Source organism: Aquila chrysaetos, chromosome 6 (assembly GCF_900496995.4).
Source record: "Aquila chrysaetos chrysaetos chromosome 6, bAquChr1.4, whole genome shotgun sequence".
In the NCBI taxonomy this organism is placed as follows: Eukaryota; Metazoa; Chordata; class Aves; order Accipitriformes; family Accipitridae; genus Aquila; species Aquila chrysaetos.
The window spans coordinates 9,128,506-9,141,458 of NC_044009.1; the positions used below are offsets into that span (position 1 = coordinate 9,128,506).

At 49.7% G+C, this 12,953-nt stretch overlaps 1 protein-coding gene across 13 annotated transcripts in view; it reads left to right on the forward strand.

Annotated features, from left to right (window-relative positions):
* Nucleotides 1–1,230: 1,230 nt before the first annotated feature.
* Nucleotides 1,231–12,953, forward strand: part of ZBTB40 (zinc finger and BTB domain containing 40) — a 43,168-nt gene continuing 31,445 nt past the window's right edge. For 7 of the 13 annotated variants that reach the window (XR_005932663.1, XM_041124247.1, XM_041124253.1 and 4 more), the window contains exons 1-4: nucleotides 1,237–1,351; nucleotides 2,807–2,938; nucleotides 8,878–9,665; nucleotides 10,294–10,427. Coding sequence is in view for 12 of the 13 variants with exons in the window: in XM_041124247.1 (XP_040980181.1) it covers nucleotides 8,939–9,665; nucleotides 10,294–10,427 (861 nt within the window). In the remaining variant the exon portion in view is untranslated. Of the gene's footprint in view, nucleotides 1,352–2,806; nucleotides 2,939–6,208; nucleotides 6,278–7,584; nucleotides 7,801–8,442; nucleotides 8,548–8,877; nucleotides 9,666–10,293; nucleotides 10,428–12,172; nucleotides 12,192–12,953 lie in introns of those variants that run through there. The other 6 variants (XM_041124248.1, XM_041124252.1, XM_041124251.1 and 3 more) reach the window with 6 other exon arrangements.

Genomic DNA, 12,953 nt, shown 5'->3' on the forward strand with positions numbered 1-12,953 from the left:
AGCTCTCAAAGTCTGCTGAAACGAAATGCACCCAGAGGCCCTCTCTGAGCTACGGGCTGGGTCAGATTACTGACAGAGACAGGGAACATAAACACACCGAGGTCTTGGGGGGGAACAAAGAGCACTCCTGCTATGCCAGCATGTGTCTGTACAGAAATACAAATTGGGGTCTCGTCACCTCTGCCTCGAGAGCAGGTTGCTCGTACACGGGCTCAGTGAGGACAGCCTGTTCCCACCCCACATCCTGCCGTGCGCAGGCTAATGCGTAACAGACGTGCGCAGGCCCTTGAAAAGCACAGTGGCCTTCAGCATCTGGTGGCTCCTTTGCCCCCTGCATTTCCTGGGGCCAGCCATACACACTGGGGGTCCCTGCTGGAATTGCCTGCAACCCCCCCACCCCGATTCACCTTCTAGGCCTGGTGACCCAAGTGGTCTCTCCAGCGTGTGGTGCAAGGTCCCATGAACTGGGCTGCAGGCTAGCTGGTGAGGCTACCCTCAGGGTGGCTAGGGAAGGTGTAGGGGACCACGACAACATTGAGATGGCCACCAGGAGGGGGCAGGCAGTTGTGCCAGCAGTGTGCTGTGAAGCCAAGGGCTAGCAACTGGGCAAGCTGCTGATGGAGCAGAAGGAAGATTGGGAACCACTGCCAGGACTGTGTCCCTCTGCCCCACTCCCCTCCCGTGGCCAGCACCCCCAAAGTATGCCCATAACCTCAGCTCTGAAAGGCCCAGCACAGCCCAAGTCTTCCTTTCCCCTCGCCCAGCCCAAGGGCGGGTGATCCAGAAGCAGTCTGCGCTCCTGCCCGAGGACGCCCCGCCTCAGCCCGGCACCCCCTCGCAGCCAGCCGCCCACCACCACCAGGCTGCTCACACACGGCCCGTGCCTTGCCACCACCACCGCCCTCCTCAGGAAACGGGCCCCGGCTCTACCCCGGGAGGATGGTGTTTCATTAGCCGAGGGGGGCTCCGAGGGCGCCTCAGGCAACCGGGCGCGGAGGAGGCCCGGCGGCAGGGGCCGGCCTGGCGCCCACCGGCGCTCGCCCCCTCAGAGCGCCCCAGCAGGGGAGGGGGAGTGGGGGGGCGTGAGGGAGCCGCGCGCGCGGGCAGGGCGCGCGAGAGAACTGCGCATGCCCAGCTGCCGGCGGCGGCTCGTGCGCGCTCTCTCTTCCCCCCTTTGCCACTCCGTCACGTGCCGCGGGAGCCGGCCCTTTGCCGCTTCAAGATGGCGGCGCGCGGGCCAGCGCCGCTGAGGGGGGCGGGGGGAGGGGCGGCTGTTGTTGAAGCTTTATTATTCCCGCGGCGGCGGCCGCTGCCGCCACGAGCCGTGTCCGCCGCGCCGCTCCCAATAAAGGTAACCATGGCGATGGTGGCGTCGGCCGGGTTGGGGGCCGCGCCGCGCCGCGCTGCGGGGGTGGCCCAGCCCACCCCACCCCACCTCGCCTCGCTCGGCCCCTCCGCTGCGGACTGCCCCTGTGGGTGTCCCGGAGGGGCTCGGCGGGCAGTTCCCCCCGCCGCCCCCGCCGGGCTGTCCCCATCTCCGGCCTCCCCCGCCGGGACCAGGCCTCGCCTCCCCACCTCGGTGCCAAACCCGCGCGGGTCGGGGGGAAGGGAGGGCAGCTGGGCCCGGGCTCTGCCGCGCCAGGCATGGGGCGGTTTGCCTCGTCCCGGGGGGCAGGGGGACGGGAGAGTCCGTCCTCACCCGCGGGGCAGGACCGGCTCCTGGGAAGCCTTCGCAGGCGGCCCAAGGAGGCTGAAGGGAGCCTGGGGCCTGCCCTTGCCTGCAGCCTGGCCGGGAGGTGGATCCCCCACGCGAGTGCTGTGTTAAATCAAGGTGTGCTTGATAGGTGCTCCACGGGTGGCCAAAGAATTGAAGGACTGCAGTCCCTCACATTTAAAACACTACCCGTGTCCGTTCTGCCGAAGTGAGCTGGTTGATTGCATTACTGCCATGGAAAATATGGCCGGAGTCTTTCCTTTTGTAACCTATGCTTACAAGCAAAGATTCTTCCACCACAATTTCAGCTCTATCTGTGAGCCAAAGCCTGTCAGCTGGATACTACTGACCCTCCTAAGATGGTTCTCATTGGATACGCTTTAGGGGCTCTTTGAGCTGTGTCCCCTGCTTTGGCAGAAGCTGTGAACCTCCCAGAAAGTATTTTAAAGGTAGGCAGGGAAAGGCATTACCTTGCTCTTCCATGCCTTTTGCTACAGATTCCTCTCCTTTGCTTTGGATGGCTAGTCATGCCTGTCCATTGAGATGATGGGTTAGAAGACTGACCCATCACGAGATAAATAAATAGGTTTTTTGCACTGAGCCAAGAAATCAGCGGTCTGATCCAGTGTTCTTGTGTGGTCACCAGCTCGACAGAGCTGCTGCAGAGGAGCACGGAGAAGGGAGGAGCAGGGCTGCTCCTTTCTGTAGCAGCCTGTCCCCAGGTCAGGTTAGATGTGTTATGGAAATGCGCTGTGGTGGATCCTGGTCAATAAAATCCATCTCCTTCCCAGAGAGAGACAGGCTTGTAGGTGACTCTCAGGGGTAATTTATTCTGTGGTGGAAAGGAAAGGTGGCACATCTGATTTATGGGCCCAGATATGACATGAGGCAGCCTGATTCTGCAGGTTTTTGGTTAAGAGATACCAAGTGTCTTGTGTTTGAGGAGGAATTTGGGTTTCAAACCCTGGTGCAAGGACAGGGTGATGCAGGAATAGCCTGTTATAGTACAGACCAGAACGGAGGTCCTCTCCCAGCTGACCACCCCAGCCTCCATGCCCTGCTCATTTGCCCTTGTTTCATCTCTCTTTCCAGTATATTTTGAGTTAACGGCCTCAACATACTGCTTAAAGAAGGTGCTGAAAATGCGCCTGTTGTCTCCCAGACCGCAGCTCAGCAGTTACAGAAGTCTTCCAGGAGACGGAGGAAGTGAGTTGGCTTACTGAGGTAAATGCTGTTAGGCTTTTACATTGCTGCATCCTCTGTGTTTTAAAGCAGCTGCACTCATGTTTGAAGAGTTGTTGTAGGTCCTTTTGCTTTAATGGAGTTTCAGGGTTGTGGAGGTGCCTTTCTGATGGCCTGAAGCAGGAGGTGACAGTGGTGGAAGTCCAGGTGCTTCCTGGCTTGCTGTCTTGATAGATTCAGCTCAAAGTAATTCCGTGTACTTTACTAACAAGTCTGAGGGAATTGCTCCCATTTTGGGCTGACCACGCTTGAGAAGTGTAATTTTAAAGCTTTTTTCCCTGTGTGCTTGAAGAGTCCTTTGGATCAAGGCACCATACGGGTACATTGTACCATGTCTGCTCTTGGGTGTAGGAAAAAATGTCTTCTGCACTTCTGCTGACAGCAAAATGGATTGCAAAAGCTGGTCAAAGTAGTGTTGTTTTTTTTTTTTTTTTTAAAAAGCCACTAATAAATTACAACATGCAATCTTCTCTGATATAAACCTGCCTGACAAACAGGAGTTCAGATGTCCAACTTTTGGTTTTTGAGGGAATGTTATGGGAACCTGCAAAATACAATTAGCGCTTTCAGTATTCTTGGGCACAGTGAGACATGGTTGAGCAGCGACTGGAGCAAACTTTAGCTCTTGCTTTGTGTTTGTGCTGGTTTTCCACTGCGTGATTTCATTCTCTTGTTGGGGCAACCCTATTCCAGGAGGGATAGGCATCAGCCCTCGCTTTGAAGAGTAATGGAAAACTTGCTGTTAAGAGTTGAAGCATACCTATTCTTTTTTCAATCTATTATATTTCCATTCAGAGCATCAGCGCAGACAGATAGCCAGTGTTGCGTGTTTTTTGAGCGGTATATTCTGCTGCCTTTAGAGACTGTGGAGCGCTGAATTTAGTCAAAGTGTTGCTTATTTTCCTCTGTTATCTGTCTGCACTGATGCTCTGAACTGAAATAAAATAGATTGAAAAACAAATTGGTGTGTCCTGGCTCCTCGTACTGGATTTTACATTATCCTCTGGGACTGCTGCTTGCTCTGGCCCTTTGGAGCACCCCAGAGAAAGGTAATGACCCCTTAGCCTCTTTCAACACTCCAAAGACTGAATTACTTTTGGTGGGAGAGGTAAGAAAATTGAATTGCAGTACATGATTTTCTGGCTTTCCAATAACCCTCTTTGTAAGGTCATCATCTTAGTAACAAGAAAACAGGAAACTGGTAAACACACACAAAAAGCATTCAGATTCTGATTTAAGGCTGTCACTGTCCTTAACTCCTCAGAGCTAAAAACAGAAAGTTGCCCATTGCCTGGAGGCTGCTGTTGTACCCAAGGGACTGCAGGGCCAGGTAACACAAGGGAATGAATCTCAGCTTACCGTCCTGCTGCATTTACTGATTTACATGAGTCTTTTGAAACGAACCTTTGAGTAAGTGCAAAATGGGTAGTGATGGAGTGAGCTCCTCTCACAGAGGCAGGAAGCCTTCCTGGGCTGGGACCTGCACTTACTTCAATGACCACTTTGGATTTTAGCTCCCTTGAGCAGAAAGCTAAGAGTGCAGGAACAGGAGGGTTGTTGGGCTGCTCCTGTGAGACCCTCTAATCAGCTCTAACAGAAGTGGCATTTACTTAAGAGAGAGAAGTTGGATTCTTCCATTTTGCTTATCTCTTTCTGTCCACTTTTATTTTTTTTCTACATGCTTTGTTTTAGCTTTTTAGAGTTTGCATAGGATTTGCTTTCTTCTACTTTTGCATGGGTTGTGCGGATTGGTTTTAGTAAGCTTTATCATCCGTCTGTGCATTGCATTGCACTGCGCTGTCAGAAGAGGGAGCGCAAGGCTGTGGGTTTGTGCCTTTAAAAAGCAGTGTTATGGTATTGCTTAATTCCTTGGCAGTGCAGCAATAGTTTGTTGGGGTTTTTTTAAAATTTTTTTTTTGAAAGCTAAAAAAAGCCTGCTCCATGTGCATCCCAAGGAATAATTTCAGGCATGGAATGCATCTTCAAGCTGGCTACTGAGATGCTACTAATCAATGCAGGAAGTAGCTTTTGGCGTTATTTTATTAATGCCAGCAGGTGTGTTGACCAGCACCTTGTAAAAGCCCTTAACTATGGCAGTGAGAGGTATACCTTTTACTAAGGCCATGGTAGCATTAAAATTTTTTCTGTGCCTTGTGATGGACTTTCTGACGATGTGAGATACTGTGGCAGGCTCATAACTGCAAGGGAGGGTTGGTCTCATCTGTGCATCTTTGGAGCACCTGTCTCTGTAGCATGTAATTGCTAAAGTGCTCAGTCCTAAATTTCAATTATCTTTTGATAAGCCTAGTGACGTGGATGGCTTTTGAATCTGGATTGAAGTAATTATATGAATGATGAAGAGAAGTAATTTAATTTGGAAACTCCTTTTTGGTTATGTAGACAGAATTGGGTGTTCCTGTTTCCTCCTCCTCTGTGAAGAAGTGTTGTTGCTATCAACATATCCTTTTCCTGTTCTAATGTAGCTTAAAGAAAAAGACATGATCCCCTTGAACTGTGGAGGTGTATAAGGACAGAAATACCTGGGAAAAGGGTGAAAGAGATGGAACTGGATGGTGGAGTATAATGTTTGGGGCAGACCCGTTGTGGACTTCCTGTACTTGGGAGGTTCAGAAGAAGGGGCGTCTTTGCTGAAGTGGGTGTCCTGAGAGCGGTCCCAGATGATAACTGCTGCTTAAGGATGAACAGGAGGACATTTATCAACATGTGGTTGAGCAGAGGCTTAGGAATATTGGGCACTTTTGAAAATGTGACTCAAATTGATTGACTTTGCAGTCTCACTGGAAGTCAGTGGAACTGACTCCTGAGCCACCTTGGTGTTCTCCCTGGGAAGCTGTCAGGACAAGGCTTAAGATGTCCCTTGATGTTCCTTAAAAGATTCATCATTCTTTTGCAAAGCCCATCTGGAGGGCAGCTAAGATGAGCAAAGACCTCTGTCTCCTCTGTCTCCTCTTCTGACTCAAGTGAGCTGGTATTTTGAAATAGGGCAGTGCTCTGGTGGCTCAGGTGTCAGAGACCCCAGAAGCAGCCCACTTATCTTAAGTTTGAAATTCATAAAAAAACTCCAGTGAGCCTGGGTCCAAAGAGGATGCAGAGAAGCAGCTTTAAGCTGAAAAAGTAACAAATGGCTTTTTCTTACCAGTGGTGCTGGCAGAGGTAGATGGCTCATGCTCTGTAAGCAGTCATTGCTGCTGAGGTATTAGTTACCTGCTCTCAGAGAGATTCCCAGTTCAGCCCAGTCCCAGACAAATCTCCCAAAAGCTGTCTAGAAGATGGCTGGGAAATGAAGCTGGACAAACTCAGGTAAGAAATGAGGCATGTAATTTAACAGTTAGAAGAACTATGGCAGTGGAGGGTCCTCCCCCTAAAAATCAGGTCTTATCATGACTGGACACCTTGCTGGAAGAGAAACTTTAGCCAAACCCAAATTACTGAGTCCAGAAATCTAGGAGGCAGTGATGGATGAAAAATGATGCTGGTGGTGGTCCCTTCTGGCTGTAAGCTTTGAATAAAAGCCTGAAGCGTGTTCTGAGTAGGGGGCAATTGCCTTGAGGATGGTCTTGGCCATCACCCCTTGTTAAAAAATATCTGTTCTCTTTGGCAGTGCTTGATCTTTGGGTCCCTGTAATTAAAGAAGTAAAATGTATTTAAACAAAGATGTCTGATCTAATTGCTCAGGACACATTTTCCAGTGCTCTGGGTTGCTGTAATAAAGAAGGGGAGGTGCTGCTAGGCTGCTTAGAGCTTTACTGTTTTGAGCTGTCATGGGCAAATATGTCTTCTATATTCTTGCCAGGAATAGAGGGAGCAGACGGTGCTGCTGCTTCTTCCAGCTTGCCATGGTGGAAATGATAGGTTTTATGCAGAAAGCTATTCATGGCAAAGTGAACAGACACCTCTTCCAGGACATCAATGTTTCCTCCTTGTCCTTTTGTAGGAAGAGCCACAGCTATTATTAATTAACCAGCAGACCCAATTTCCTCTCAGATACTGGAAGTCCTTCAGCTCCAGGGAAGGAGTGGGTGGACTAAAACTGCTATTACATTGAGCATGGCAAAAGAAATGGGTCGTCTTCTTCTCCCACGACCAGCAGCAACTCTGCTCATGGCAGCTTGGTTACTCTGATCTACAACAGTGTGGGAGGATAGCAGAGCCCACATATTTAATAGGCTAGAAGTGCAGGTGGCCAGCCCTGTGCACGGGTGAGGGGGTGGATCTGGTACTTGCAAAGTAGCAGAGATGAGCTGCAGACCAGACAGCCTTTCGCAGCAATGTGCCTGGAGAAGCTCTGGCTCCTGGGAAGTAGGAGGGTGGGGTAGCTACTTAGGTTTCCCTGCCTTCCAGAAAAGGACCCACCTACCCTGTGCTCTTGCTTCAAAGGTATTCAGATGGAGAGCATGACATCTCTGCTTTGAGGTGATGTCAAAACCATCTGTGATCTTATCCTGATTGAAAAGCAAGTTACATCGTACTTTCTCTTTAAAGCACGGGGGAGCTCTTGGCTGAGCAGGAGAGCTCTCTTGCATGGGTGGTATCCACCAACCAGTTGCTCAGCCGTCTGTAGCTTTGGTATGAAGTGATGTCTCTTGGCTCCTCCTGTCTTCCCACAGCTACCACAGGCAGTGCCATGCAGAAGGACAGCTGGAGACCTGCCCGCCTGTGGGCATGAGGTCCTGCTTCCCACAGAGTCTGAGCTCCAGAGGGGTTGGCGCCTTGTGGGAGCGAGACGCCAGCTCAACCTGCGCCCAGCGTCTGCTTGCAACTTGCAATTTGGTGCAAGTTGGAAGTTGTTCTGAGCCTGCTTTTGTGCAAGACAGCGCTTCAAGGTGGTGTATGAGCATTGGCTCATTAAAGCTTGTGCCCTGATGATAGGCAATATTACTCCTATTCTTTACAAGAGAGTGGGAAGCTGAGTGCAAAGATGTTAAGCAGTTGAAGGTCATGTAAATCGTGTCTATCCAGGTGCTCTTCCTCTAGTGCTCATGCTGTTTTGTTTCAGCATCATTGCCAGCACCAGTGTTAGACATCCTAGTGTGTAGACAAGGCAGTAACATCTTTATCTTGTCTAGTTTAGATAAAAACACCAGATAGCCCGCTGATAAAAATTCCGTTGGCAGATGTCCTATCTGTTCTCCCTCCTGTAATGGGGGCAGGGGTGAGGAAGTAAAAGTGAGGTTCTGGTGTATGGGATTAGGGCTGTAGACTTCTGCAAGAAATTACAGCTTGGGGGAAAAGACTTGTAAATTGATGAGTTACGACTGTGGTGTGCTGAGAAGGGAGGTGCTGAAGGCCCTGGGCTGCAAGCAGACCTCTATCTCTAATGCTTGCATGCCCCTGCTGATCTTAGTAGTGACATGGAGAGATTTAACTGGTCCCAAACCACCTAGTGCTTTGCATGTCAAAACCAACACCTCAGATTCTCTTCTGTGTTTGGTAGATAGTCTGAACAGATCTTCCTGCCCTTTCAGAAACCAGCTGTTGAATTTGGCATCAGCTCCAGCTTCTGGATGCAGGCAAAGCCTGGCACTGCAGTGCCTGATCTGAAGAGCATTCACACCTCCTTTAGTTGTATGGTAGGAGGCACATCAGGAAGTCTCTTCTCCCTTTTTTATAGCTCCTGGGACTCAGTACTCATTTCCAAGCTCTTTCTGATGTATTTATATTTGAACAGTATCTAGACTTTTCAGCTCTAGTAGGGTAAGTTGATGAATTTGGGGAGTGTGAGTTCAGAATGGGGCCTCTTGCTGGAACCACTGAACTGCAGCATAGTAAACTACTAGGAGGTGTAACCTGAAAAGTAATTTTTGCTTACTCTTTCTTTCTGTCTGGCTAGTATCTGAGCAAAGTGCTAACAGGATTTTTTTTTTTTTTTTTTTTTTTTTTTTTTTTTTTTTTTAAACTAGCTGGGCTTTGTGAAAGCAGTGTGGAGTCCACAGCAAGAGGAAGCCAGTAGACCCTGGTGCCATGGAGCTTCCCAGTTACAGCAAGCAGCTGCTGCAGCAGCTGTACGCTCTCTGCAAAGAGCAGCAGTTCTGCGATTGCACCATCTTCATTGGAAATGTTCATTTTAGAGCACACAAGGTGGTTTTGGCTGCTGCCAGCCTGCTTTTTAAATCCTTGTTGGACAGCACGGACACCATCTCCATCGATGCTTCTGTGATGACTCCTGAGGAGTTTGCACTCCTGCTGGAGATGATGTACAGTGGCAAACTCCCCTTGGGGAAACACAATTTTACCAAAGTTATCTCTGTGGCAGATAGTCTGCAGATGTTTGATGTGGCTGTTAGTTGCAAAAACCTCCTCAGGGACCTCATCAGCTGTTCTGCTCAGGACCAGGTAGTGAGAGAAGTCTCCAGCCAGGCAGCAGACTCATCTGGAAACCATGGTGAAGCTAATAACCTGCCCTGGTCTGAAAAACCTGATGAAGGAGAAACAGATATCCTCCTTCCTCAGAGAGTTTCCCCTTTTCCTGGCCCTCTAGAAGCAGAAATGGAAGCAGATGTTTCTCCTGGCCAGGAACTTGCCGTGAATCACACCTGGGTTCAGCAGAACACGATGTTGAGTGACTCCAGATCCCTCCAGGAGGATTCAGGCTTTTGTCCTGATCAGCCTGCCTGTGCCAGCCAGGGTGGCTGTGTGGAAGAGGAGCTTGCTGAGCCTCCGGATGAGAAAGGAGGAGCGAGGGATTTAGGTGAGACTTTACAGGTCTGGGCTCAGTATTGCCTCTTATTTGCAACTGCGTTGACTCACGTTTTTCTTTTACAGGGCCTCTTTTCCTCCCTGTTTGTTCTTTTTAGTTTGCCCTGGGTTGGGAGCAGCACCAACATGTACCCCTTTTCTGCAGGGACTTTCTTCCTTTTGCACTGTGCAATACTCTCCTTTGGCCTTTGCAGTTGCTTGTCGCTCACCACTTTGACAGAGCCGTAGTGAGCAAAACTCTTCTTACTCATGCATGTGATTGCATCTGACGTACAGTGGGATCTGCGTTAGTGCAGGACATGAGGTTGATAAGACAATCTGTATAACAGTAAGTGAACAGAGTTGCCTGCTAATGCTACCTTATCCTTTAAACTCCTGTTCAGCATGGGAGGAAAACAGAGACTGTACTGGGTTTAAAATAAATGTTCCATTTATAACTGGTGTTAAATAAACTGTTGGTTTTCCCTCCAGGCAGCGTGATATCTTTGGAAGGGATTTGTGAGTCACAGTTTCCCTATTACAGCCAACGTGCTGGTTACAAACTGATGCCTTTCAATCACATCATACTTTCTGTGAATCCCTTCAATTAGCAAATAACTTGTCTTGTTTCTCTCACACAGCAGCAGAGAGCAAAAGCTGTAAACTGGATTTCTTTCTTCAGTATGAAAGTGTTTTCTCAGAGGCCCTTTCTGATAACCGAGCTGTGCTGAAAAGACTAGAAGAGTGCAGAGAAATTGATGCCTCTCAAAAGGAGGTAGGTGTGTTTACTTGGGTAAATGATACAAGTTTTTTTTTTTTGTACCCTGCTGAGGGCTAGAATAGTTTGTGCCCTGTTTAGGAAATTGTTTCATGGGCAACTGGGGCTCTGGTGCCTGGTTGGTTGAAGGACAACACATGCTTACCTGAATAACGCCCTGGAGAGAAGCATCTGTAAGAGCAAGCTGCTCGTGCACATAGGTGAGGAAGTATATGTCCTGCCCTGAAGATATCTTCGTTGTGTTGTAGAAGAGCTCCAGCACTGATTTCTGTCCTCCTGTTTATGGCATTTGCTTTGGGAACTGTATTGACTTGTAAACGACTGACATATGAGATCCCAAAATAGACTTCCCGAGCCCTCAGCGAGGGCTTGCTGCGGAGCATCTGCTCCACTCTGCGTATGGCAGGCTGCTTGTGGGGAGCGTTGCGGGGGGGGGGCTATGGGTGCCACCCCGCTGAGCTTCTCCTGGCAATGTGCCGCTTTAAAAGCAGTCGTCGCTGATGAATGATGCTCGAGTTACTGTTGGAGGGGATATTTGAGTCTGGTGCTTGGTTAATCCTGAAGGATACTGATACTCTGGGCTGTGAACAATGGTAAACAGATACCAGCTGTCGTACCGGCTCAGAGCCACTGCAGAAACAGCAGGTTACGTCCGTATTGGTGTAGCAGTTGTGCAGGACACAGAGCTTGGAAATGATTGTGGCGGGTCCAGGAGGGCACTCATGCTGGCTGCGTGCTGCTGCATGATCGCAGGGTCTACGGAAAAAGCTGTGGCCACTATGGAGCGAGGATGGGACTGTACTTGCTCTCCTCACCCCGGCTGTTTTGGATAGAGTGTTTCTCATACCAGGCTGCATGAACTGCCCTGCGTACCTTTTCTGTATGTGGAAAAATGAGAGTGCGACTGTTTTATTGCCAGCTCTTCAGTGGCTTCGTGGTTAGCTGACCTTTTGAAGCCAAGAAATGCTATTCCTTCAGTTGGGGGGCTGCAGTGCTATCTAGGTTTCCATGCGCTTGCTGGCCAGGAAGCTGTCTGGATTCAAGTCACTCGGTCCCCAGTATGACTATGGGACATGGGAAATTTTGGCCGTGGTGGTGGTCTGCTTTTAAAAACCCAAGGCAACATGCTTATTAGAAAAAAACCTGTATGACAGCAGGGAGGAGAATTCCCTTGAGTCAGGGAGTGCAGGTTTCTTCTCTGATGAGCCTTTAAATGTTCACAGAGGGAAGCCTGTGTTCCCGTAGCTGCTGACCTTCCTAATGGTGTTGAACTTAACATCTCTGGGGCTTTAGGAGGGAAATGTGGGTCCTAATTCATGTTTGTAGCAGCAAGCCCAAGCCTGACTGGGCTGACAAGCACCTGTGAGTGCATTGCTGTCAGCATGCCTGTGCACCTTGAGAAAGATTAGGTTTTTGTACATTTGTTCATCATCCTGATCGGAAAAATATGTCAGTTTTAAGCTTTTACCTATTCTGCACCTTGGCAATTGGAGCAGAGCTGGGGAGGGTGCTGTGTGATGTGGATGGGTGCTGCCAGAAGGGATTTGGCAGCTCCATGCACCCATGCCAGCAGGCATCACCCGTACTGGCATGCCTTCCCTTGCCCGGTTGTGCTGCCTCCACGGTCACAGGGCAGAACTGCACCAGCAGAGTGCCCAGGCAGGCGTGCTGACTTGCTTTTGCTCTGCATAAAGGCCCATTTTCTATTGCTTTGCAGTAACTGTTGTTTTGTGTTTCTTCAGCACCTCCAAGACCCAGCAGGTGAGGTTTGCAGACCTGTGCCTAGCCCTTTATGCTCCCAAATGAGCTGTTGCAGCAGGAGCCAAGCGAGAGGTTGTGGAGCTCAGAGACAGTTTGGGTGTCTGACCACAAAACGGCAGCTGGACAACTTCTCTGCAGCTATAAATAAACGCTGAATAAATGAGAAATGGATTTTCTCTAAGCCTTCCTGAAAAATCACTTCTCAGCTGTGACAAGCATGAAAAGTGTCAGCCCCAGGGCAGTGGGGGGCACAGACTGCAGCCTGTTGTAAGCAAGGGCTCAGCCACATCTGTCCCTCTCTGAGCTCCCATCTGGGACATGTGGAGCCACAGGACCTGTGGGCACCGGCACTGCGCCTGGGCTCTGTTTCCAGCAGACAGAGTAGCTTTTTCCCACAAGGGCCCAGTATTTTCTTCGGGAGAAACACAGTGGTGTGTTTTCAAAGTCATGCTTAAAGTGCAAGTTCAGCTCCAAAGAGCCCAGCTTGGGATGCGTAATTAAGGCTGAGATGGTGCCAGTGGTAGGCGTCAATGGATTATTTTTTTTTTCTCCCTCCTTCTCCCCCTCCCCACCCTTTTTTTTTTATTATTTTGTCAGTCATTTGCTTGAAGTCTTTTAGGTGCCTCAGAGCAAGTAAAAGTCGGTCTGGCAGCCGGTGAGATGCTGTTTCTTTGTACTAAGCAGTCTTGCTGGGTGTGCTTGCCCTGCTGCAAGGGAGATCTCCCATCCCTCCTGCATGTCCTTCTGCTCAGGAGCCTTTTG